The sequence below is a fragment of the Fringilla coelebs genome (assembly GCF_963513975.1).
Source record: "Fringilla coelebs genome assembly, chromosome: 22".
Classification (NCBI taxonomy): domain Eukaryota; kingdom Metazoa; phylum Chordata; class Aves; order Passeriformes; family Fringillidae; genus Fringilla; species Fringilla coelebs.
Genome location: NC_140048.1, coordinates 8,592,144 through 8,620,107, shown reverse-complemented (window position 1 = coordinate 8,620,107; position 27,964 = coordinate 8,592,144). Strand labels below are relative to the sequence as shown.

General features: G+C 43.6%; 1 protein-coding gene across 2 annotated transcripts in view; it reads right to left on the bottom strand.

Moving 5' to 3' along the window:
* The window catches only part of DVL1 (dishevelled segment polarity protein 1), a 50,888-nt gene that overhangs the window by 9,600 nt on the left and 13,324 nt on the right, over window positions 1-27,964 (bottom strand). Inside the window, exons 2-11 of one of the 2 annotated variants that reach the window (XM_084220357.1) lie at window positions 24,939-25,008; window positions 19,287-19,408; window positions 15,657-15,769; window positions 11,211-11,349; window positions 5,537-5,630; window positions 4,555-4,624; window positions 3,807-3,946; window positions 3,430-3,506; window positions 2,865-2,932; window positions 11-160 (exon numbers count right to left, since the gene is read on the bottom strand). In XM_084220357.1, coding sequence (XP_084076483.1) covers window positions 11-160; window positions 2,865-2,932; window positions 3,430-3,506; window positions 3,807-3,946; window positions 4,555-4,624; window positions 5,537-5,630; window positions 11,211-11,349; window positions 15,657-15,769; window positions 19,287-19,408; window positions 24,939-25,008 — 1,043 coding nt within the window. The remainder of the gene's footprint in view (window positions 1-10; window positions 161-2,864; window positions 2,933-3,429; window positions 3,507-3,806; window positions 3,947-4,554; window positions 4,625-5,536; window positions 5,631-11,210; window positions 11,350-15,656; window positions 15,770-19,286; window positions 19,409-24,938; window positions 25,009-27,964) is intronic. The other variant, XM_084220358.1, reaches the window with a different exon arrangement.

Sequence of the window (27,964 nt, the reverse complement as noted above, 5' to 3'; positions counted from 1 at the left end):
GGTGACTTACTTTCCGACTCGGGAATTGAGCTTGTTAGTGAGGAGCTGGTAGATGTGGTGATGCTCATGGAGGGGCTCATACCGTAACGGGGGTACGCTCCCGTCATGGCCGTGGTATGAGAGATCCACGCCGCCGGGTCGATCGGCCGCACCGGCTCAGCTGTGAGCAAAAAGGGACGGAAACGGGGTCAGGAACGGAGCGAACGGCAAGGGGTGAGAGAGCTGAGGGGTGGTGAGAGAGCTGAGGGGGTTTATCGTGTTTTCTTGTGGTTTCTCTGGTTTTCTGATCGTTTCTGTGGTTTTCTGGTGGTTTCTCTGGGTTTCTGAGGGGTTCATGTGCGTGAGGCGCCATAGTTGGCACCAACACAAAGGGATCGGAAAATGGGGTCAGAAATGGAGGAATTTCCAAGATTTTGAGAGATGTGAGGGGTTTTATCATGTTTTCTTGTGGTTTCTCTGGTTTTCTTGTGGTTTCTCTGGTTTTCTTGTGGTTTCTCTGGTTTTCTGAGGGGGTCATGTGAGTGAGGCGCCACAGTTGGCACCACCACAAAGGGATCAGAAAATGGGGTCAAAAATGGAGCAAACACCAAGATTTTGAGAGATGTGAGGGGTTTTATCATGTTTTCTTGTGGTTTCTCTGGTTTTCTTGTGGTTTCTCTGGTTTTCTTGTTGTTTCTGTGGTTTTCTGAGGGGGTCATATGAGTGAGGCGCCATAGTTGGCACCAACACAAAGGGATAGAAAACGGGATCAAGATTTGCAGGAAACACCAAGATTTTGAGAAATCTGAGGGGGTTTATCGTGTTTTCTTGTGGTTTCTCTCATTTACTTGTGGTTTCTCTGGTTTTCTGGTCGTTTCTGTGGTTTTCTGGTGGTTTCTCTGGTTTTCTGAGGGGTTCATGTGAGTGAGGCGCCACAGTTGGCACCACCACAAAGGGATCGGAAAATGGGGTCAGAAATGGAGCAAACACCAAGATTTTGAGAGATGTGAGGGGTTTTATCATTTTTTCTTGTGGTTTCTCTGGTTTTCTTGTGGTTTCTCTGGGTTTCTGAGGGGTTCGTGTGAGTGAGGCGCCACAGTTGGCACCAACACAAAGGGACAGAAAATGGGATCAAGATTTGCAGGAAACACCAAGATTTTGAGAGATCTGAGGGGGTTCATTGTGTTTTCTTGTGGTTTCTCTCGTTTACTTGTGGTTTCTCTGGTTTTCTGGTTGTTTCTCTGGTTTTCTTGTGGTTTCTCTGGGTTTCTGAGGGGTTCGTGTGAGTGAGGCGCCATAGTTGGCACCAACACAAAGGGACAGAAAATGGGGTCAGAAATGGAGGAAACGCCAAGGTTTTGAGAGATCTGAGGGGTTTTATCATGTTTTCTTGTGGTTTCTCTCATTTACTTGTGGTTTCTCTGGTTTTCTTGTTGTTTCTGTGGTTTTCTGGTGGTTTCTCTGGGTTTCTGAGGGGTTCATGTGCGTGAGGCGCCATAGTTGGCACCAACACAAAGGGATCGGAAAATGGGGTCAGAAATGGAGCAAACACCAAGATTTTGAGAGATGCGAGAGGTTTTATTGTTTTTTCTTGTGGTTTCTGTGGTTTTCTTGTGGTTTCTCTGGTTTTCTTGTGGTTTCTCTGGTTTTCTGAGGGGTTCGTGTGAGTGAGGCGCCACAGTTGGCACCAACACAAAGGGATAGAAAATGGGATCAAGATTTTCAGGAAACACCAAGATTTTGAGAGATCTGAGGGGGTTTATTGTGTTTTCTTGTGGTTTCTCTCGTTTACTTGTGGTTTCTCTGGTTTTCTTGTTGTTTCTCTGGTTTTCTTGTGGTTTCTCTGGTTTTCTGGTCGTTTCTCTGGTTTTCTTGTGGTTTCTCTGGTTTTCTGAGGGGTTCATGTGAGTGAGGCGCCGTACTTGGCACCATCACAAAGGGATCAGAAAATGGGGTCAGAAATGGAGGAAACGCCAAGGTTTTGAGAGATCTGAGGGGTTTTCTCTGGTTTTCTTGTGGTTTCTCTGGTTTTCTGAGGTGTTCACCTGAGTGAGGTCCCACACTCTGCACCACCACAAAGGGACAGAAAACAGGCTCAAGATTTGCAGCAAACACCAAGGTTTTGAGAGATCTGAGGGGTTTTCTCTTGATTACATTTGTTTTAATAAGGGTTTCAAGGGAGTGAGATCCCATCGGACAAAAGGCACAGAAAATGGGGTCAGACTTGCAGAAAATATCAAGATTTTGAGAGATCTGAGGGGTTTTCTCTTGTTCCTCTGGTTTTCCTAAGGTTTTCAAGGGGGGTCCTACATGTTGCATTTATTCCACCCCATCTTCACTGCCTCTGTCATCTGTGGACTGGGAACAAACTGGTTCCAGCACCACCAGCACAGCCCTCACCAGCAGGAGGCAGGTGTGCTTGTTACATGAGCACAGATCTTTTACTGCTACTGAAAATAGGATAATTTTCATTTTTTTTTACATGTATCACTGCTGCTTCCTGTTGGGTTGCACTAGTTGCACAGTTTCCCTCACATCTTCAAAATATTCAGTTCTCTCTAAAGAGAGAACTTTTCTCTGTGAGAAAATGAGGATTTTTAACACTTGGCATAATTATTTCCAAATCTTTTATGAACTGAAAGATTAAGATCACCTCCCAAAATGTTAAGAGCTTGATCCAAAGATGTGAACCAAGAGAAAAACTCCCAGGAATTCAATGGGCAGTGGAATCTCAGAAAAAGTACCTTGAACCTCAGACTCTCAATACAGAAGTAAACAAATAAAAGAACTGAATGGGTAGAATCTGTTAGATGCCAAAATAGGAAAATATTCCAGAGTTTGGGGGCTTCCCAGGAACCCAGCAAAGAGCCCAAATGTGTACTCACCCCTGGGGATGGTGAAATAACTCCTGGGAGTAGGGTCCCAACATTTGGCTACTGTTAGGCTGATAGGTCTAGGAAGAAAGAAAACAGGTTAAGGATGATTCTTTAATTTCCTACAGAGCTGGAAATGCTACAAGAACTATCTGAAACAAATGTATTGCTATGCAGCAGTTGTCAAGTACATTCTGAGAATGGTTTTGAGAAGCTTTGTAATATTTTCAGTATGAATGGTTTTGAGAAGCTTTGTAATATTTTCAGTATGAAGCACATGAGGAGATTCCTGGTTTTGCACATGATAAGAAGTGGTGAAATCTGTTGGATGATCAGCTCCTGAGATATTAAAATTCTCATCACATAAACAAACAGCCCTGCTGAAAGCAGGCAACTCCTCAGTCCATGTTGGTTTTGGCCAGAACCAACCTCACCTATTCATCATTTACACTGAGAAGTTCACAGCTGAGATCAGTTTTGCTGATGGAGATCAGAATGTTGATTTCCCTGATGTTTTCCCAGCTCCAGGAGCTGCACAGGGAGGATAAACAGGAAGGGGTTTTTGTGATGTGCTCACCCTGGTTTGGAGACGATTTCCCGCAGAACCCGAACGGCATCGTCATTGCTCATGTTCTCAAAATTGACATCATTCACCTGGAAAAGTGCAGAGAGCAGAGGTCAGCCTTTGCAGCAGCAAAGTTAAAGGTGTTTTAATTACTTCATTAATCCCCCAATTTATCTGCCTGGCCACCACTCCCACCCCACCATTAATGGTCACCATTCTATTCAGTTGAGATGTCGTTTCTCAGAGCATCTCACAAAGAATCACCGATTTCAGCCATCTTTGGGCCACATTTCTCTGAGCATGAATCAATTCTGCTCCCTGGTGACTACAGCCCGTGGGGCTGGTGGGATGGCAGAGCAGAGCAGCAGGATTTGGGGACAGGGACCCACCTGCAGCAGCATGTCCCCTGGCTCGATGCGCCCGTCCGCTGCCACCGCCCCTCCCTTCATGATGGAGCCGATGTAGATGCCACCATCGCCCCGGTCATTGCTCTGCCCCACAATGCTGATTCCCAGGAAGTTGTACTTTTCTAGATGGACACCAAGTGGAGGGTGGGGAAGGGGAGAAAAAAGCAGATAAAGTGATTGGAATGATAGCAAAGAGCGAGGCTGTTTCAGCTTCGAAACATCTCAGCACATCAGCGGGGCAAGGTTTGACTTGCAATGATCTCAGGCTGCTCTAATGATGAATATTTGCCTGGCACCTTCAGGGACAGGCTGCTAAAGACAGGATTTTTTCATCCAAGGCAGTGTTACTTTAAAAAAAAACAGCAAGAGGAAGAGCACTGAAAAGACTTGTCCACACCTGGAAATTAGCACTGATCACATTGGGCAATGTTTGTTCCACATGTCAGAGGCAGGAAGGGTTTGGTGCTGCTGAAAGGTGCTGAATTTGCTGGCAGCCCTGCACATTTCTGCCTGGCTGACAAATGAAACACAGGAGCAGCAGAAATGCAAACCTCCAGCGCCCTTCTACCCCAATCCCTCACCATTAACTCCACATCCTGCAGTTCCAGCTCCTTCCCTGGAAGGAACACTGATCTGCTGGTGAAAATGGCCCAGTTCTGGATCAGGAATCCAGATAAATACATCTCTACCACTCAAAATTCATCATAAAAAACGTGGCTTGTCCTCTTACCCATGTTGAGTGTGACAGTGATGATGTTTAGGGACATGGTGGAGTCAGTGATGCTGCTGAACGAGGACGACTGCAAAACACAACAGAAAAAGTCTCAGGGTTTTAAATGGCTCAGAGTAAGAACTGTTGAGGATTAACTCATCAGGAATTGATTACGAGGTTTCCAATTGAAAGGCAGACAAATTATTGAGGCTTTCTCAAAATTATGCCTCATCTAGAAACTTTAAGGAAAGAAATCTGAGCAGAGTCTGCACTTTCTCCAAAGGTCTGATCACAAAACACACAGAGCACGTTCCTGTATTGAGGTTTCTCAGCTGAACTTCCCCTGGAATTATTTCATTTCTGCTTCCTGGCTGTGACTGGCAGGCAAACATTTGGATCCCAAAGTGCCCAGTGCAGTGTGAATTATTGCACCCACAGCTCCTCCCTAAAGGAGGGGAGAGGAGAGACACTGCCCTGCCTCCAAAATGAAACACAAAGGTGCTTAGCAAAGACCTTCTAAAACACTACCCTGGGATAAAATGTGTGTGAGGTCATTCTTTAATGCGTGGAGACTGAGATTTATGGGAGAACAAAACAAATTTCAGTGTCCATGGGGTCACCCTGATCCTGCTGCCAAGGACTGGCACAGGGAAGGGCAAAGATTTGGGATTTCCTGTGAACTTGGGTTTCTCCTCCCAGCAGGATGCAGGTCTCAGGGCACCTCACACCCCTTCCCACATCATAATGGAGCTTCTCCTCCAGAGACTTGGAAAAGACAAGAAATGGGATCACTGCACAGTGAAGGGAGAAAGGGAGAGGTGAAAGTTTCACTTTGGAGCCGCAGAACATCAAATGCAGAGATTTATCCCAGCCTGGAGCCACAGGGAGCCTTCCCAGTGAATTCAACAGGCACAGACCTGTCCTGGATCCCTTCCTGAGTCAACAGCTCCACTCACCAGTCCCAGCTCAGCTCCCTGGGTGCTGCTGGTGCCAGCCTTACCCTGTCAATCTGCCTCATCCTCTGTTTCCTCCTCCGGCGCTTGTGCTTGCGGATGAGGCGGGACGAGGTGCTCTGCTCCGTGGAGCTGCTCAACCTGAGGGCAAGGACAGCAAATGTCACCCCTGCCAGGCTCTGCCACCTGCAGCAGCTGATTCCTGCAGCAGCAGGACAGGGGAAATCACTCAGACAGCTCAGGAGGAGATTCCAGCTGCAGGACAGCAGGGATCAGATGAATAATTTAATTACTGTTTAATTTAGCATTTGTTTTCTTCTGGGAGCAGGTCTGAGTGCAACCCATAATGCTCATTTTTGGGAGTCCTGTCATGGTGCTGTATTTTCTTCCACTGTTACCAGGAATTCAAGGCTTGAATTTAAAGAAAGCAAACAGAAATTGGTAACAGGTGGACAGTGAATATGATTTACCTTCACACATTCTGTTCAGTTTTATTTTGCTCTTTTTTTCCAGGCTCTCCAAACTTGCAGAACCTAAATGTGCCACATTTTACATATAAATCTTTAAGGTCTTTAAGAGTTTGGAGCATTAATCATCCTCACTTTACAGAGAACAGAATGAGACAGAAATGGATTTGCCCAAATTAATTTCAGGAGCCTGGAACAAAGCCCAGATTATAAAGATACCACGATAACACCACAGAGACATCTCTCCTCTATTTAATATGTAAGAATGGAAAAAAAAAAAAAAGACAAAGCAATGCTCCATCATTAACCAAGATTAAAAATTCCAGCCTTATAGAACACAAAACAAACCCTGCCAGGCTTTTCCCCCCAATTTCCACATCCCTGCCTTCCACGTTCCAGCCACATGCAGGAATGTGACAATACCTCAAAAACTTGATGCCAGCAATTCCAAAAAGGAATTGCCCACAGGAAACCCCTCTGGCCTGAAATATTTTTATCAAGTATCAGCCCTGGAGCTGCTCAGAGGGTGTGAATCTCCTGACATTCCCTTGAGCTCACACAACTATTTCAGGCATGTTAACCTCACACACTCCTCCTTCCCCTCCCAGCAAGGGGAACTGAAGAACCAAGAGGTAGGATTTTACCAAAAACAAAAAAGGATCCAAAATGTGATCATTTCATCATTTCTGGTTGGTAAAACAGCTCACACAGAACCTGGGCTTGGGAGGTTTTGCCTTCCTACAGGAAAAATAAGGAGGTGTCAAAGCCAGGGCTCCCAAACTGGGCTTGTTCAATATTCATCAAAGGCTGACACAAAACCCTCCTCTTTCATTTTGCTGGCAATATTCTGCCCCTTCCTGCTTCCTCTCCCATTTCCTTCTCCTCCTCTTCCCTCACCAGAGGATTCAGCTAAAACTTCCCAGTTTGGGAGAATCTGAGGAAAGCCAAGGCACTCCCTCCACAGTGAAGCTGCCTGCTCCCTAAAAGTGCATTTTTCTCTCAAATTAAACCAGCAAAACCAGACTTTCCTGGCAAATCTCTGAGCTCCTGTTAGCAGCTGACAACATCTGAGAAATGAAATTGTTCTTGTTGTATTTTTGTCATTCTGCTCAGCATGAGGATGGAAGGATGAGAATCAGCTCCTGAGAAAAGCTCAGGTTTAGTTCAAGGGGACACAAAACATTTCAGGGAAAAATTAAGAGTTAAACCAGCCTCTCACAGCAGCTGCACAGAACTGCTGATCAGAAGGCTCTGCAGGAATATTTTTACACCTATTTTCATCACATTCCATCATCTCCCCTTGTGATTTCTGCTCAATCCACAGCCTTAATGCATCCCTGCTGAATATTCTGGGAGCATCTGGGTGCTAAAAGCAGCTCAAACCTCCTCTAATGAGGAATATTTTGCTCTCTGAAGCATCTCCAGAAATGCTGGGTAAAAGTTGTTATTATTACAATCTGATGAGCAAGACAAGATGGTAAATCTGAGCTTTTGAGACAAATAAAGTGCAAAGATGAAAAACAAATCTGGAATTATCACTGCCAATTAATTTCCTGCACCAAAACCCTGACTGCACTTCTAACACAAATGCCAATAAATACCACAGAAGAGATTTTTAAAAATATTGTAATAATAATAATAGTAATAATTTTTTCTCCATTCTACAATTTCCAAAGGACAGGGGAAAAAGGCAACGTTTGTTAAAGAAAGCTTATCCACAATTATGGCAATTTCTTAAATGAGAAATAAACAATTTTTTTGCAGTGTATTCCTTTAGTTGCATTGAATTGAGAGCAGCAATTGCTGACAATAATCCTACAGCTACAGATGTCAGATTTGTTAAATCTTTACTTTAGAGAAGACAGAAAAAAGCTTTTATTATGAAGTTCCCTACATCAACCAGTGTTCAAAATCCTACCTGCAAACAACAGAAACGTTCCATTTGTAAAAAAATTTGTTAAACTATTTGTTCAAAAATTGTTAAACACTTGGAAAAAAAAGGAAATAAATGCTTGTGCTCCCACTGTCACTCTGCACTGTCCTGGAACGTCTGTGAACAGGTTAATTCACCAAAACATGACATTATTCTTTAACTGAATGCCACAGAATTTCCTTGGGTGGGAATTACCCAGCTCTGTCCCACTGCTCCCATTCCAACAGAACCCAACAGAGCCAGAAAAGCATCCTCACCTCACCAGCTCTTCCCTTGCAGGACAGCAACATCCCTGCCCTCTGATTTCCTGCCTCAGTGCCCCCTCCCTGCCAGGCTCCCCACAGAGCAGCTCCTGCACCAGAACCCACCAGAATCCAGGAGCCAAAGTCACCTCCCTGTCCCCAGGGGACCCAACTGTCCCCTCAGACCCCTCTGTCCCCAGGGGATGTGTCCAACAGGGACCAAACTGTCCCCTCAGACCCTCTGTCCCCAGGCTGGTGTGTCCATCAGGGACCAAACTGACCCTCAGTCACCAGGGGATGTGTCCATCAGCCTGTCACAAACCAAACTGACCCCTCTGTCCCCAGGGGACCAAACTGTCCCCTCAGACCCCTCTGTCCCCAGGGCACGTGTCCAGCAGGGACCAAATTGACCCCTCTGTCCCCAGGGGACCAAAATGACCCCTCAGACCCTCTGTCCCCAGGCTGGTGTGTCCAGCAGGGACCAAACTGACCCCTCAGACCCCTCCTCTGTCCACCAGGGCCCAAATTGGCCCCTCTGTCCCCAGGAGATGTGTCCATCACCTGTCACAAACCAAACTGTCCCCCCAGACCCCTCTGTCCCCAGGGGATGTGTCCACCAGGGACCAAACTGACCCCGCTGTCCCCAGGCTGGTGTGTCCCTCAGGGACCAAACTCACCCCTCAGACCCCTCCTCTGTCCCCAGGCTGGTGCCTCCAGCAGCTCTGGAACCTTCTCCATTTGCTCTTTGCCTGATTTGCCTCTACAGAAAACTTCTCCCTGCCAGCACCAAGTGTCCCGTGCCTGAGAACATCATCCCTGGAACACAACAGCATACCTGGGAGCATTCCTGCAGTGGTTCTTCCTGACTAGCTGGCCTGGCAGCTCCTCCTGTGCCAAAAACTCCTGCCCAATCTCCAGAGGGAAAGGCAGCAGCAGCAGCTTCCAAGAATCTCTTTCTTCTCAGGTCAGACTCAGGAAGTTTTATTATTATTTTATTCATCATAGAGGAAGATTTCGCTGGGTCTGCTCTAATGTGGCCACCCTGAGCTAATCCTGCCCCACTGCCCTGCTTGCTGCCATGGAAATTATTCATTTATTTACAAGAAACACAAAGCAGCTGCAAGGTTTGGTTGTTGTTGTGGGGTCCAGTTTTTGGGAGCCCTGAAGGCTTTGGGAAGGCTCAGGGCGCATCCAGGGTTAAGGACAAACCCTCCTTGCAGGTAAATACCCAGAAAGGTGATTTTTTATAGCTCATCATGGAATGGTTTGGGTTGGAAGGGGCCTTAAACTCATCTTATCCAACCCCTGCCATGTGCAGGGACACCTTGCACTTCACTGGGACTGCATAATAAATTCTTGAAACCAATTCAGGGCTAAATCTCCAATGTGAATTTTAGTTACCCTTTCAGCCCTTTGGAAACTCTCAGCCTTTAATCAGAATTGTGAAGTCTTTAAACCCTGACCAACTGCAAGAACCAACAGATCCCCCAAGACCCAAAAGCTGATCATGTTTGTAAACACAGCAGGGCTTCAGGATCTCCAGGAGTAGTTGCTTTTTGCTGTTTTTATTAAAAATCCCATGGTTTTATTAAAATTACCATGTTCTGCCTTATTTGTTTTAGCTGCAGATCCCTGTGACCCACCAGAGATCTGTCACCCTGCTGTCCTCTGACAAATCCAAGCTGGATTTTCAGAGTCCACTGGGATGAACAAAAGCTCAGTGGCCAGGAAAATGAAGAGTATTCCAGAGAATGTGGCCAGGAAAAGAAAGGAAAACGCTTTAGATTGGTTTTACATCCATGAAAATAACTATTTTGAATCCATGAAATGTATTGGCTTAAAGACTTCTTAAAGAAAAACAAAAACATCTTTAGATATAACAAAGATGCCTTGAAATGAGAGGCATTTTTCAAGCAGGGAATAATTCACACACCCTGCCTACACAAAAAGAAAGAAATAATGAAGAAGCCACAAATACATGGCAGCCAGGCTGCCTTTGCAGCAGCATTAACTTTGATGAATTCCTGAACTGCTCATAGGTCTCAGACTGTGCAATTACCCAGGAATTCCTCTATAACTGAGCTCCAGTGAAGTGCACATTTATTAGGAACCTCTGCTGACAGTATTTTGTTTTAATATTCACACCACTGCTTTATAAATAGGCAGGCAGAGTGCTTTGATCTGGAAATGTGGCCATTGTTGCTATGAAAAGGAGAGGAGCAGAGCTTTTCTTTCAACTGGAGAAGTGGTTTGGACTCAATAACAGAGGTAAAGACTTCTTAAAGAAAAACAAAAATATCTTTAGATATAACTTAAGAGATATAACTCATGGATTTATACATTGGATCCAGAGCCTGGACACAAAAACTGAGCAGTGACTCCACACAGTGATGAACAACCTGTGCTCAAACTGATGCCTCAGGTTTTGGCTTTTCTGTTTTCCAGACTCTGTGCTGATGCCTCAGGTTTTGGATTTTCTATTTTTCACATTCTGAGCTGCTTTAGTGTGTGGGGCTGGGCTCACATTATGGGATGGTGAGCTCTGTGCACAGAGCAGGGAGACAAAACAATTCCTGCTCCAGCTGGGCACCAAGGACAAATGAGCCAAATCTCAGCCCAGGAGCACAAACCCCGTGGGCTGCAGAGAGAAAAACGAGGGTGGGACTGCAGGGGCTGAAGCTGGAACGGGACAATTCACTCCAAGATGCAAATGGAGCAGAACTGACAATTTTGTGAGCAATCAGCCATTTTTGGGGACCATTTTGGTTCATCCTGGGTTCATTTTGGGACCATTTTGGTTCATCCTGGGTTCATTTTGGGACCATTTTGGTTCATTTTGGGTTCATTTTGGGACCATTTTGGTTCATCTTGGGTGCAGCCCTGGCTGGGCTCTTGTGCTGCCCAAGGTGGATCCATGGAGGAGAAACTTTTCATAAATCCCTGCTTTATTCTTTAGCTCTGCTCTAGGGCAGCCTTCACAAGGCATCAAAATCACAACAGAAATGAAAGGAAAACTTAAAATAAAAGATTAGAGGAGCCCAAGCAGGTGCCCAGAGCTGTGCTCCTGGCAGGGCTGTACCTGCTGGTGTTGTCATCATCCTCAGAGTCGATGAAGCTGCTGGACTCCAGCTCGCTGCTCAGCATGGTGGAGGAGCTGTCGTAGCCAGGGGGGTGCTCCCGGTGCCTGTCCAGCTTGGGGTGCCCGTTGATCCTGGGGCCTGCAGGGCACAAGAAAGGAGGGTTACAGCCCAGGGGGTTGTGGCACCACAGCAGGAGGTGTGGGAGAGGTTTTACTGTGAATTCTGTGAGCCACAGAGAAGTTTGAGAAGAGGAGCCATGTTTATTCCCTGAAAGAATTTCCTACCAAGGTTGACATAGAAAGCAAGAAGGAAAAAGGATAAATAAGTGTCACCAAAGGGGTATTGGGGACAAACAAAGGTGATACAGAGATTCCATTATCAGAAGGTATGAAAAGCACTTTATTATTAGAAATCCTGCCTTATGGGCACATCCCTGTGCCCTGACTTGCCTTGGGACTGAAGCTCTTTGGATCCTCACACAGCCCCAGTCAGGCTCTACATTCCCACCCCAGCTGTTCTCCAGTCACAAATCACAGTTCAAACTCCACATATTGCAGCAGCCAGGGGAAATCTGCAGCTGCTGCTCTTCCCAAACATTTGGGATCTGTGAGCCTGCCCACATGAGGGGTTCTCCAGGCACAGGCACTCCTCACTGGCTGCACAAGAGTTAAATTCACCCCACAGCAAAGTGGGTGTTGAAACCTCGGCGTCACACTTGACATCTGCAGACTTGTCAGAAACCCGGCAGCAGCTATAAAACATTCCTCAACACCCAAAAAAACCCTCTTGTCCCTTAATTACCTCCCTAATTAGAGCTTCCACAGTCCCCTTTCCCACTCCTCCTCAGCAAAGTGACATGGCAGCTTTGTTCCTCCCAGCCAGGGGTCCCCACCACATGTGCCAGGCAGACCTCCCACCACCCTAATTAAGATCCTCACTCTACTTTCACTTAATAAGAACTTTGTCAGCCTCCCAAAGCAATGAGGTTTGTAAAGTGGGAGCTCTGACATGTTGATTTTTTTTTTCCACGTCAGTTTCCTCGAGGTTTTCTTGGTGTTTGTATCTGCAGCGTCACACAGCTCCAAAAAAGGAGATTTATTACATTCCTCAAGCCACCATCATTGTGGGGATTCTTTTAAAATCAGAGAATGTGCAAGCACAGATGGAGATTCATTGCTGTGCACTTAAAACAGGAATACAATTTAAGGGAAATGGGTGGAAGAGCTTAGGGAAACCCCAAATCCTTCTGCATTTTCAATGGGAAGAGGCATGAAAACGCTGTCAGATCACCCAGGTGTGTCCCACACCTTCCAGCTGCAATCAGTATTTAGCACTGTGTGTGTGGAATTGCCCAGTAGCAGTTCAGCAGAAACAGCTTTTCTGGGGTGAGCAACCCTGCAGCAAAGGAGGGAAACGTGCAGGCAGCCATGCTGAACAACCCACCCATGGAACCACACTGCCCATTATCCCTGGAGAACCTGGGGAATTCTCCATCCCCCCAGCTCCAAACCAAACCTCTGCAAGGATCTTGTTGCACTTCAAGCCCAAACTCAAAGCTGGCAACGTTTTCCAGTAAAATTAGGAAGCAATTGTTGTAAATTAAAATGGAGAGAAGCACAGAAAAATCTTGGTTTAGTGTTGGGGTTTTCCCAGCCTCTCAATTCCAGCGCTCTGGGCTCAGCCTGTTGGACCTGTTCAGGTTCCAGCTCGGTGTTTCTCTGCTCCCAAATGGCTCCTTCACACCTTTTCTCACCTCACCTGTTTGAAATGAAGGCTGCAACACCCTGCTCCTGCTTTCTTGTGGAACAAGAACTCCCTTCCCTTGAGGGAACCCAGGGAAATCCTCTTTGCCAGGGTGGGTGATCCTCTGTACCAAACACTTCCAAATTGTCCAGCTGGGTGAGCTGTTCCTGTGCCTGTGGAATAAATCCTCTGGCACAAAGCTGTGAGTAACACAGAGCTGCAGCAGATCCCTCTGCCAAGCACCAGGGCTGTCATTTGGGCATGACTCAAACGAGTCCCTGCAGGAGCACATCAAACACTCTCACTGCACTTCCTGCTCCCTGCAGGGACAGGAGGATTTTCCCAGCACACAGCTGCTGGCATCCAGGTGTCACAGCCCTTTCCCCATCCCTGTCCCCCTTCTCCTGGGGCTGTTCCCCCATTTTCCATCCAGACAAGACTTGCAGGTACAAGGAAAGGGTGACCCTGTGATCATTGCTATGAAAAGGCCTTAAAATCCTTCCCAGCTTTTGGGTATTTCACTTCTTTTAGTGTTGCCAGGTGGCAATTCAGGACACAGAGCTGAACTGTGCATTTTAGATTTGCTTTCCACTGAAAACAACACGCTCCTGGTGGTGTTATTGTACTGGATGTTGTTGTTGCTAAATTAAATTATTGTTATGAGCACAGAAACACCAGGGACATTAAATAATGCCTTTGAAAGCAGCTCTCTCTGCTCTATGCACACTGACAGAACTCACCTGTCTAAATTCAGAGAACAGAAATGTTTGTGACAGGCTCTTGCCTGGGCTTTGGTAAAAGGAGGAAATTTAATCCCATTTCCTTCTCAAGGGAAATGCATGAATTGGTTTCAGACCACTCCAGTGCTCAAACAATTCCATCCACCAACACCAGCTCTTATGCCAAAAATACCCAGAGCAAAACATGCCCTGGCACTGATTTAATGCTTGAAACAACTCCCCTTCTCACATTCTTCCTGCAGCACGTTTTTCATCAACACTGTCAGAGGATTTTGCCTCTTTCTGCCAGTTCCCAAAGGAATCTGCAGTGAGGATCATGCACAGACAGCTCCCTGCTCCTCCCACTGAGGGATTTCCATCCATTCCTCAGCAGTGACACTCTGGAAGGGTTAAATGAGCACAATCCCTCTGTATAAATCTGATTTCTGGGGCTCTAACTGGATCCAAAGGAATCTCAGTCAGGATCATGCACAGACAGCTCCCTGCGCCTCCCACTGAGGGATTTCCATCCACTCCTGATCAGTGACACTCTGGAAGGGTTAAATGAGCACAATCCCTCTGTAGAAATCTGATTTTTAACTGGAGGCAAATGCTTTGGTGGGTGGAGCTGTGAATAAAGGCTGTGATGGCATTTCTTGGGCCCAAGTATTCCAAATTCTGCACCATTTTAACACAATGGGCGGCACCTATTAATTCTTAATTAAGCCTGGAAATTCTCGTCTGGCAATGAATGAAAAACCCAAGCTTCCTTTGATGTACAGACCAGAGGCAAGAGATGGAGTTCTGCATTTTATAGGTGCACTTTGGATGCATTTAGGTACAAAAAAAGATCTTCAGAAACACCACAGCTGATCCAAACCTTGAGAAATCAACAGCCAAGCGATTCATCCTCTCATGCTACACAAAGTTCTGAACATTGTTTTTGACAATCTCTCTGCCACTTCACTGTGGAGTGTTTCTGGGAAAAACGCTGAGCTTCAAAGACTTTCAGAGCAATTATCAAATTATTGCATTAAAATAATAATGAAGAGTCCCTGAAAGCTGGCAGGAATGCAGCCACGAGTCTCCTGGGGAGGAGGAGGAGTGTCACTGGGATATTTTCTGAAAAATCCCTTTGCCAGGATTGCTTCTCCTGGGAAGCTGAGAATCCTCAGAGAAAAATGTAAATAACAATGATGTGATTGCCTCCCCTGTGTTTGCTGCTTTGGGATGTGCTCTGGAGATCCTTTACCAACAGGGGCACGTTTGATTGGTTCCATGGGAATTGTTTCTCAGCTCCTCAGCTCTGAGGAGCCAGCCACGAGTTTTTATTGTTCATTCTTGTTCAACCTTCTGTCTGAACCCTTTCTCTTTCTTCAATACACTTTAGTATAGCACAATCCAGTATAGCATAATATAGTATAACATCATATCACACCAGGCACACCATGTCATATGTCATGTGATATGTCATGTGATACAGGGGTCATGTGATACATCATGCAACATGTCATGTGATATGCCATGAAATATGTCATGTGATGGGATAAAATGATGGGGGTCATGTGATATTGGGGGTCATGTGATATTGGGGGTCGTGATATTGGGGTGGATCATGTGATATGCTATGTGACATGCCATGTGATATGTCATGTGATGGGATAATATGATGGGGGTCATGTGATATCGTGGGTGTTCATGTGATATGCCATGTGACAGGGCATGTGACTGAGGGCCATGTGATAAGCCATGTGACATGGGGTGTCATGTGACTGGGGTCATGTGATATATAATAATATAACACGTATTATATAACATCCCATCATGTTCTATAACATCACATCCTATAATAATCAATCAATCAATCAGCCTTCTGAGAACACTGAGTCCGATCCCCATCTCTCACCTGCTCCTGGGGACCCTCCCAGTGCCCCAGAGGAGCCGTGAGGAAGATGAGGAAGGGGAGGATGCGGAGGCACTCACCGTCCTCGTGGCCCTCGCGGTTCCTGCGCCGGTGCCGCTCGCGCCGGTGGCTGACCACGGACTCGGTGCCCGTCTCGTTGTCCAGGCCATCCCTGCTGCTGGCGGCATTGGGGCTGTCACAGAGACCAGGGGACAATCACTGGGCTGTTCTGCTCTCCCCTTCCCCACCCTGCCAGCCCCAGCTGGGAACAGCTGGAACCGCTCGGAGCGGGAATGCGGCACGCTGGCCCAGCCTGATGGGGCACCCAAAAACACCTCAGGGGGGAAAAAGACAGCCCAAAAACACCTGAGAGGTGAAAAGAGAACCCCAAAGAGCTGAGGGGTGAAGCCATTTCCCCATTTCAGAGCTCGTGCCCACCGCCCTCCCTGAGCACAGACGCAATGGGTGACGTGCCCAGCACAGCCACGAGGACATCGAGGCTGCCCTGCAGGAAAACATCTGGGGCACACTTCAGTCCTGCAGGAAAACATCTGGGGCACATTTGAATCCTGCAGGAAAACATCTGGGGGCACATTTGACATCTGGGGACACATTTGAATCCCTCCCAAAAGGCCAGGCCAATTCCAGTGCTGCCACAGGGATTTTTTTACACTTCTTGGTGAGTGCAGCACAGCTGGCAGAGGGGAGAGGTGACAAATTGCTCAGGTCACTGCTGGCCATCCCTGAGCTCTGCTCAGGATCCCCACTGAGCCCAAACCTGCTCCAAAATGGGACTGACACCATTGCAAAGGCTGCAAAAATGAAAAAAAACCAGCTGCCTTTTCCCCCCAGTGCTGAGCCCATTCATTTAATAAATAAATAAATAAATAAATAAATAAATAAATAAATAAATAAATAAATAATTTAATAATTATTAAATAATATATAATATATCATATGTATTAGATGATATATTATACAATATCTCATATAATATAAAATGTAGTATATCTAATATTATATTATATATAATTATATATTATATAATATATTATACATAATATAATATATTTAATTTATTATATTATTAACTAATATATATTTAACAATATTGTATTATTGGATATATATAATGTATAATAATATATATTATATATTGTATATAAGATATAATTATATATTGTATATAATGTTTATTGTATATAATACATAAATATAATAATTTATTGTATTAGTAATTAATATATTTAATAATATTATATTTAATATGGTGTCATTAAATATAAATAATGAATATTCAAAATTATTTCTTTAATAATGATTAAATTCATTAATTTAATTAATTATGGAATGAATTGAACTGATTAAATGCAGCTCCATTTCAGAGGTCACTGCTCCCACCTCCCCTGCACCTGCAGCACCAAACTCAGCTCCAAGGGCGTTGGGGAACCCCAAAAAGCAGCAGCAAAGCAGGAAATTCCCTGCTCCTGTCAGCAGTAGAGGGATGGGACTGGCACTGAGCTAAAAATGATTTATTGCTCAGATAAACCTGAATTTCACAGGTTGTGAGTAGGAATTTTAGAGGAGCAATTGGACCCACAAACCTCGTGCCTAATTAGCAGCTAATTATTCCTTTAAACAAAGCTGGAGCTGGCAGCTGTGCCAGGCGGGTTTAGGCCCGCAGAGACAAAAGCCTGGTTTTATTTTCTGGCCAGATCAGGACACAGGAGGGCAGCACAGCCCTAGCAAGGCACTGCCAGCATCTCCCAGCATTTCTCCTCCCCTAAAAGGTGTTTTTTAAAAAAGACTCATAACACTGAGAGCTCTTCCAGGCAACATCCATCCCCAAAAAATGGAAAAAAAGGCAAATCCAGGCCACATTTCCTTCTCCAAACACAGCCTAAGAGAACAAGGCCCTGCTTTCAATCCTCCTGGCGGAAGGAGGAATTTTTTCCTGGTGGAAATTCCCTGGAAAATGAAGATATCCTCAGGATCAGGAAGAGGAAATAAGAATATCAAAGCAGATATTCCCAGCCTGGGCACCCCCAGCTGGAGCTGGCAGCCTCTGCATGGACATGGAATGGGAATTTTTATTCCTGGTGGAAATCCTGCCTGCTGCCAGCAGCCTTCAGCTGGCCCTGCAGCTCCCTAATTACACAGAACACACTCATCACTGCAAAAAGCATTCTGGGCTCCCTCCCCGCTGAACTCATCCACAGCAGGCTGGAAAATGAGATATTTTGGATAAATATTTCACTCTCAACAATGACAGGGGGTTTTCAGTCCCATCCTCCTTTTAATTCCTGAATATTTGATTTTTAGAACCACAACAACAAACAGCTGGCTTGGAGCAGGAAGGGAAATGAGGGTGAGAAATAGATGGGAATGAGAATTTAATAAATAAATGGGAATTACTGGAGTGATGGAGGCTGGAAAAATGAGATTTTTGGATAAATATTTCACTCTTAACAATCACAGGTGTTTTTCAGTCCCATCCCCCTTTTAATTCCTCAATATTTGATTTTTATAAAAATCAAACAGCTGGCTTGCAGCAGGAAGGGAAATGAGGGTGAGAAATAGACAGGAATTAGAAATTGATAAATCAATGGGAATTACTGGATTGATGGGGGCTGGGAAAATGAGATTTTTGGATAAATATTTCATACTGGATAAATATTTCACTCTAAGAATGACAGAGGTTTTTAATTCCTCGATATTTGATTTGATTTTGAATTTGATTTTGAGCAACAAACAGCTGGCTTGCAGCAGGAAGGGAAATGAGGGTGAAAAATAGATGGGAATAAATAAAAAATAAATCAATGGGAATTTGAGCTTACTGGAATGATGGGGGCCATGAAAATGAGATATTCTGGATAAATATATTGGGTGAATATTCACTCTAGCAATGACAGGGGGTTTTCAGTCCCATCCCCCTTTTAACTCCTCAATATTTGATTTTTATAAAAATCAAACAGTTGGCTTGCAGCAGGAAGGGAAATGAGGGTGAGAAATAGATGGGAATTAGAAATTGATAAATCAATGGGAATGACTAGAATGTTGGCAAAATGAGATATTTTGGATAAATATTTTGGGTAAATATTCACTCTACCAATGAGAGGGGGTTTTCAGTCCCATCCCCATTTAACTCCTCAATATTTGATTTTTAGAACCACAACAACAAAGAGCTGTCTTGGAGCAGGAAGAGAAACGAGGGTGAGAAATGGATGGGAATGAGAATTTCATAAATAAATCAATGGGAATTACTGGAATGATGGGGACTGGGAAAATGAGATATTTGGATAAATATTTCATATGGGATAAATATTCCCAGTAACAATGACAGATTTTTCAGTCCCATCCCTCTTTTAATTCCAGGATATTTGATTTTTATAACCACAACAACCAGCTGGCTTGCAGCAGGAAGGGAAGGGAGAAATAGATGGGAATGAGAATTTGATAAATAAATGGGAATTACTGGAATGATGGGGGCTGGGAAAATGAGATATTTTGGATGAATATTTCACTCTCAACAATGACAGGGGATTTTCATTCCCATCCCCATTTAATTCCTCAATATTTAATTTTTACAACCACAACAACAAACAGCTGGCTTGCAGCAGGAAGGGAAAGGAGGGTGAGAAATAGATGGGAATGAGAAATTAATGAATCAATTTGATAGATGAGAATCTGATGAATAAATTGGGCCTTACTGGAAGGAGGGGGGCCGGGAGTCTCCGATGCCTCCTGTCCTCTCCAGGGCTGGGGGCAGCTCCACGTGGCTCTCGGTGCACTGGGAGCCCGTGTCAGAGTGGGAGCTCTCAGCCAGGACCAGCTGCCAACAGAAAAAAAACCAGAATGACACAAAATTCCATCCTCAGAATCCCACCAGCTTCTCCAAGTGTTCAGCCAAACTCCCAGGATCTGGGGGGAAGTGCGGGGATCCCTGCCAAGGCTGCAGAAAATTGGGGTAAATTCAGGCTCCACGTGAAACCTGCAGCCTGCAGGGCACAGAATTCCTGCAAGCACCTGGAAAAATTCTGTGGAGTGCTTGGGAATTATCCCAAATCTTGTCTGGCTAAACATTGATTAATTTATCAGCACCAAAAACACAACATTGAAACCCCCACTGAGGACCAGCAGCAGCTGCTGGAGCTTCTCTGAGCTCAGGGAGAGGTGAGGGACTGGTCCCAGGGGATGCCTCAGGTTTTGGATTTTCTGTTTTCCAGATTCTGTGCTGGTGCCTCAGGTTTTGGATTTCCTATTTTTCACATTCTGAGCTGCTTTAGTGTGTGGGGCTGGGCTCACATTATGGGATGGTGAGCTCTGTGCACAGAGCAGGGAGACAAAACAATTCCTGCTCCAGCTGGGCACCAAGGACAAATGACCCAAATCTCAGCCCAGGAGCACAAACCCCGTGGGCTGCAGAGAGAAAAACAAGGGTGGGACTGCAGGGGCTGCAGCTGGAACGGGACAATTCACTCCAAGATGCAAATGGAGCAGAACTGACAATTTTGTGAGCAATCATCCATTTTTGGGGCCATTTGGGTTCATCCTGGGTTCATTTTGGGACCATCTTGGTTCATCCTGGGTTCATTTTGGGACCATTTTGGTTCATCCTGGGATCATTTTGGGACCATTTTGGTTCATCTTGGGTGCAGCCCTGGCTGGGCTCTTGTGCTGCCCAAGGTGGATCCATTGAGGAGAAACTTTTCATAAATCCCTGATTTATTCTTTAGCTCTGCTCTAGCTCAGCCTCCCCAAGGCATCCCAGTGACTAAAGAAATACCCAAAAGAGCCATTTATATTTTTGACAGCAACTTCCCAACAGCCACATTCATCTCTGAGCTGGCAGTAATTATTTCCCATCAAGTCAGAGGCAGCTCAAATCCCAAGTCAAAGCTCCAGAGCTGTGCCCCATTATCCACACAAGGCTGCTCCCAAAGGAGCAATGGCAGGAAAGGGCTGAGCTCCACCAGGAATTCCCTCAAAGGCACCAGGACTCCCAGCTCTGCAAAAACCTGAGCAGTAAAAGGATTTTTATTTGAGCAAGGAGAAATTGTCAGTGCTGAGATGAGGCTTGGGATGAGTGAGGGTTTATATAAAGTGTGAAGAGACTGGCCCTGAAATCAGCTCATTTCATCCAAGATTCTGCTCCTGGGGGTTTTTATTCCCTGCCTCAGCTCAGAGCATTTTTATTTTTCATTTCCCAGCCCTGAAGCTCCTGTGCTGCCCTTGTCAAATGGTTCTGCCCCACCACAGAGTTCATTATAATTGCAAATACAGGCTGGAAAAAGCTGATGTACAAACAGGACAAGAATTATCTGCTGGCACCCAGATAATGGGGAGGAAAAACCAGGAAAAAACCTCCCAGAAAGCAGTGACATCACTGCCAGCCAATGGGGAACTGCACATTCCCAGCAGCCAGGCAAGGAATTGCTCCCAGATGTTGCAAATCCTTCCTAAAAAACAGAGATAACAGAGCTGGCAGCAGCCACAAACCAATTCCTGCCACACTCCCAGCTTCCCCCATTCCACTTTCTCCCAAGAGAAGGGAAAAACATTTTAATTCATTGCAAAACATTTTAATTCATTGCAAAAAAAATTATTTTCTTCCACTTTTTTTTTTTTTTCAAATTGCCCAGTTAAGGACCAAAAATAAAAAGGCAAAAAGCAAAACTGCATTAATAAATTTTTTTCAGGTAAGCAGTCCCAGAAAACTCCAAATAAATGATTCCCAGAGAAAAATTATATTCTGTGTTGTATGTTAGAAAAACAGGACAAATCTCAGCTATTTCTGGCAGAAGATGTGCTTGTGTAAATGCATTTATTGTAATTAATGAAGAATTCTGACATTCAATTCATGATAGCCTCTGGATCCTCAAAAAAACTAAAGATCAACCATTTTAAAAGGAAAAAAGGATTCTTAAAAAAGATTTAAAAGGATTCCTTGCACAGGAATCTAGGAAGGAACAGCTCTGCCCCAAATGATTTCATGCTTAAAAACACCACAACAACAAAACCAGCAAAAAAAAAACCCCAAAAACACACATGAAAAAACAAAGGCAGGCTGAAATCAAAGGAAGGAGATGTGAGATGTGGAGGAGGAAAACGAGCAGGACACAGGAGGGCTGGGGAGGAAGCTGAAATAGCTAATTAGCAGCAGTGGTTTTAATTCACTAATCCAGACCTGCAGATCCTCCCTGGAAGATTCTCCCCTATGGAAATCAGTCCTGCAGATGACACCCAGATCAAAGTTCCCACCTCTGACAAATGGAAGGATTCAAATGGGATTAAAAAAGATGAAAATCTCACATTTCCCCACGTCAGCCCTGCTGGAAACTTCAAAGTAGCCACGGGCTCAGTCAGGAGGGAGAGGTGGGGGGAAGAGGAGTCTCAGCTGGGCTGGGGACATGGAATTTTACATTTTACACCATTTTTACACCTGTGAAACTCACTGCAGTCACTGCCAGGAGCACACAGTCTGAATTTTACATTTTTACATTTAGTGCTGTGGCTGTCAAACTCACTGCAGACATTTCCAGGAGCACAAAATCTGAATTTTACATTTTTACACCTGTGCTGTGGCTGTGACACTCACTGCAGTCACTGCCAGGAGCACAAAATCTGAATTTCCCCATTTTCACACGTGCACAGCAATCCTCAGGGATGGGTTTGTCAAGAATCCCAAGTGTCTCCCAGCAGCTGGCACACATTTTATAGCACTGGGGACAAACAAAGCTCAGGGCCAGTAAAAAAATAAAATAAACAACAGATAAAGAAACAACCCTGGCCAAAACACCAAAAAAAAAGTGTGGAGATATATATATATATATATATATATATATATATATACACACACACACACACACACACACATATATATATATACATATAATATATATACATATATATATACATATATATATATAAAACCCCACATATATAAAAATATGTGTGTATTTTAAAATTATATATAATTATATATAAGTATATATTAATTTTATATGCTATATATTGCTATATGCTATTTATTGCTATATATATGCTATATATTATATTTAATTATATATTAATGTATTATATGATGCATGTGATTGTTTTTCTAGATAATATATTTAAATACTATATATAAAAATATATTTAAATATATTTTATATATTATTATATATGTCTATATCTTATATATATTATATTATTTTTATATATCATATCTATATATATCTCTCTATTTTATATATCATATCTAAAAATACCATATATAATATATATCTAAATTAGATGTATATATTTACATATATGAAAAATCATATATATTTTATCTCCACATATATAAATTATATATATGCACATATAAAAAAATTATATCTAAATATATACGTGTATAAATATAGATATATGTATAAATATAGATATATGTATAAATATATGTATAAATACAAATATAGATGTAAGCATAAATATAAAAATTAAATTATATATATTGATATATAATATATATGATATATAATATATATAATATATATAATATATTATATATATTATATATTTTATACATTATATATATAAAATATATATTATATAAATATAGATGTAAGCATAAATTTAAAAATTAAATATAATATATATAATATATAATATATATTATATATTATATATATTGTATATTATATATTTTTTTTAATTATATATTTTTTTGTATCTATCTATTTCTAAGAGGTAAAGACCCAACTTTGCCCTCCCTGGAAGATTTGTGCAATTATCTGTCAAGTCCCAGTGAATGGGCAATGAAAGAATTGGAAGGGAACAATTAACTCCCAGTAATGAGCAGCAAACGGGGGCAGATCAGCCCTGCCATTTTCTGGGTGTCATGTGGAAAAAGTCATTTGCAATTCCTGCTGCAGGTCAGCCCCGATGCTGCAGGGATTGCAGCTTCAAATCAAAATAAAGCTTTCAACCACTCCTCCATGCCCCAGCCAAGGCCTTGGGCTGCAGACAAGAGCAGCAGCAGCACCCAGAGCTCAGGGGCATCTGAGAGCAGCCAGGGGACACCAGGATGTTCCTCCTGGGCCAGGGATCCCCATCCCACATCCCATTCCCACAGAAGAATTGGTGAAATTAATAAATTGGTGCTGCCTGCAGGTGGATCCTCAGCTCTCAAACATCCTCTGTTTGTTTCAACATCACTTTCATTCTCTAATGCCAATGGTTTTATTCCTTTGACAACCAATTTGCTCATCCAGGGAATCTTTCTCCTGGAGGCAAGTGGTGCTTGTTCCTTTCTCTGAGCACTGCCCAGCTTTAGGTTGGAATTGGATCAGAAATGCAGCTTCAAATCAAAATAAAGCTCTCAACCACTCCTCCACACCCCAGCCAAGGCATTCTGATCCTGCTGGCAGGAAATGCTTGGCTGAGCTCTTGGAAAAGCCACCCTGGTCATCCCCCACTGCTGCTGCTGGGGCTGCAGGCTGGAGCACAAAGGAAAAAAAACAGGTAGGGAGGGCCTGAAAAAAAGGGAAAAAGGAACTTTTGCTTCTGAACACAACTCCCAGGAACAAACAGCACAGACTGAAAATCCCAATTTTTTAGACCTCAATTAATACAAAATCTGTGAGTGCTTAATACACATTTGGGTGTGTGTGGGAGGACTGATTTTAAACTCAGCTTTACAAAGCCACGTGTTTTGCTTGCCTAACACTAAAAACCTGTTGGGACTGCCCAGCTGCCAGAATCTGAGTGCCCTACAATGAAAAGCAATCAATAGAGCAGGAAGAAGTGGCTGGAGCTGTGTGATCAGCCCCAGAGCAGCATTTCCAGCTGCTGGGAGCCCAGCAGGGGCTGATCCACAAGGAATCTGTGCTTAAAAAGCATCTCCCAGTCAGAGTCAGGTCTGAAAAACACACTGCACTTCTCCTTGAGTGCAGGAAACCGTGTGCAATCAATTCTGGAGTGGATTTTTTGGGTTATTTCCATGTAATCCTGCCTGCAAGGAGCCAGGCTGGGAAAGGTCAAGGTGATCAGCAGGCAGCAAATGTCCTTGAACTGCAAAACTTCAATGGTTGGGCTGCTAAAATGTTTTAAGGGATAAAACAGTTAAAATATTTAAATAGTTAAAATATTAAAGTAGGTATAATATATAAAAGTTGTAAGAAGTGTGAGCAAGATCTTCAACTCCTAAAATCAGCACAGGAATGAGAAAGATCTGTTCATTCAACCTGAGAATTCCACTCTTGTTCCAACTGTTCAGATGGAAAAAACTCCCACAAACCTACTTTGCTGCTATTTCCTGGTGTATCTTCATCCCAGCATCTAAAAATCAGCTGCCAGGATCAAACAGAGATTCCCAGACACAAAATCCAACATACCCAGGACACCACTCTTCCATTGAAGCAGGGGAGCTTTGCATTGTCATCTGAGATCTCTTCCTTCACCACCCTGGAAAACAAAAAGAAACAACAAAAGGAAAAAAAATCAGGAAGTTGAAATCACATCAGATCAGAATGGACAGTGGTTTTGTCAAATTGTCCAGGAAAAATACAATTTGTTCATGAAAATGTTGGTGGCAGCAGGTGCTCTGTGTTTAAAGAATGTGGGGCTGTGAGAATAAAGGAAATAAATCAAAATAAAGGATGGAACAGCAACTTCCCAGACAACCACCCCAGAGTGGGAGGCACTAAAATAACTCCAAGAATTTCCCATTTTGGTGTTTCCCCAGAGCCTTTAAACACCTGATGTGGACTAAAATCCCCCTGTGCTGTGTCAGAGCTCAAACATTTGTACCCAAACCAGATTTCTGGCCTCGAATTCACAGCACAACGGGGCCAGATTTGCTTCTGACAATCTGAAATCTCATCAGACTCCACCAAGATGTGTGCATCCACCAGAACATTCCCCTTTATTTGTGTTTTTGTCTTGTTGCTGGGTGAAGAAAAACCACAATAACCACAAAGCAACTCCCTGGGATGGAGCAGTGGCTGTCCAGGGGGGTGGTTAGGAGGGAGAAAAACAGTAAATGGAGTTTCTTTGGAAAAAAATAAAAATAAAGAACTCCACCACTAATGCCTGCATTCCCACACATTTTAAGGAATGAGCACCTTGTTTTCTCTCCATGCTTATTTGCATTGTTAATGGCATATTAGGCAATCTTCACCCTTTTTTCTATTATTGGAAAGAAAAACATTGTAAAATATTCACTTAATTCCTAAACCATCTGTCCTCCCTTCATCTTTTGGCAGCAGGAATCAGATCATATGATTCCATTCCTGCTTTTAGTCATTTATCCTCAGACTCCAAGGAGCAAACTCCACTAAAAGCAGAAACTCAGGGCTTTAAAAACCTCTGACAATCCAGAGAAGCTCTCAGACCTGTAATTCTGGAGCTGCAAACCCAGGATTTCAACACCCTGCTGGATCCCAATGGACTGACTGGAATCTTTTGTGTCCCACAGGGAACACTCACTCAGCACAGCTCCAGCTGCTGGATCAGCAGAGAAAGGTGCTGCAATCATTTCATCTGCATGTCTGAAAGGGCAGAAATGACACTCAGGGCACCCCCGAAACCCCAGGTGAGAATTTCTGCACCCAGCAAAAAAATATAAACAGAATTTCTGCTCCCAGAAAAAAATATAAACAGAATTTCTGCTCCCAGCAAAAAATAGAATTTCTGCACCCAGTAAAAATCATACAAGGAATTTCTGCACTCAGGAAAAAAATCCTACACAGAATTTCTGCTCCCAGCTGTAGGATTCAGGCAAAACCAGGCATTAAAACATGCCCTGTGAAAAGATCTTAGTAATATTAATATAAATCTAAAAGCTGCACACCAAAACAGAACAGAAAAACTTTCAACCCACAGGGATCTGTGTCATACACAGAATTTCTGCAGCCAGCAAGAATCAACAGCTCAAAACTGCAAACCCAGAGCTCCAGCTGCAGGCAGGCCTGAAGACCCTTCAGTTTTGGTTAAATGCATTACAAACTTTTGTTTTGGTTACAGTGCATTACAAACTTTCCTTTTGGTTAACTGCATTACAAACTTCTGTTTTGGTTAAATGCATTACAAACTTTCCTTTGCTGAGCCCCCTCAGCCAGAGGAGCCGATCTATCCCTGAATTTTTACCTGCAGCCCACCATCCCGCTGTAATTAGCACATTAATTACCATATTCATGTCATTAATTACCACAGTCATGTCATCATTCTCCCATCACTCCAAGTCAGTACATCACAGTTTAAGCCAGAAGTTGTTTTTCAGTTTTCTTGCAGTGCAGAATTCTGAGACCTTTTTTCCTACTTGCAACATCGCCAGTTTGGTTTTTCTGTGGAATCCTTCTGCTTGGTAAAATCCTTTTCTGTTTGGGGTGGGTTCATCCTTTGCTCCAAGCCCTAAAAACTCCTCTCACTAAAATATTCTTTGCCTTCTTAGTTACCCACTGAGACTGCTCCAGCAATTCTTTCCTTCTATATCAAAACCTGCTCTCATTTCTGTTCCTCCTTCAGAGTCTACACTCAGAAATCTTTCTGCAAGCACACAACATCTATCTGTGAGAACTCCCTGTCAGACTTTCATCCTTCCCAGCCACAACCCCCCAATTTCCACCTGCCCTTCTGCACGGACTGGTTCAGCTGCTGATGGAGAAGGAGCTCCCTGGACTCCACCGGGACAAAAACCCAGCCCAGCCTTTGCTGCAGCTGAAGGGAACGACTTCCAGATCTGTTGCAACTTGAAAACTGCTAAAGATAGCCCTGAGCTATGAGGATGACAGCTGGAATTCCCAGCTGGCTCTGGGGAGGGCTGCAGCACTCTTGGAAGTGCAGCTCTGGCACTGGCAGGGTTCCTGAAAAATCCCTTCTCCAGGATTTCTTCTCCTGGGGAGCTTCAGCCTCTCCATGTTCTGCTGCTCTGGGTTTGGAGAATTGTTTTTCATTAATGACCAAGCACAGGTCCAGCTGTGTTGATCACAAGATTTTATTATTCACTCCTCTGCAGCTTTCTAATGGCTCCTTTCTCTTTGCTTTAGTATTGTTTGAATGGATCATTTTAATATAATAGATATAATAAAATAATCAATCAGCCTTCTGAAACATGGAGTCAAGAGTCTCATCTCTCACATCATCCTGGAGACCCTCAAACACCAACACAGAGGCCCCTGATGAGGGGAGAGAATGAAGAATCTGACTCCATCTTATCATTATTTATATCATATATCATTTATTATTCTATATTATACTATACTATTCTATATATTATACTATATTATATGCATAAACAAAATTTCTGCACCCAGCAAAAATTACACACAGAATTTCTACACCCATAAAAACCATAAACAGAATTTCTCCCATACCCATATATCATTTTCTTTCAATATATATAATAAATATATCATAAATA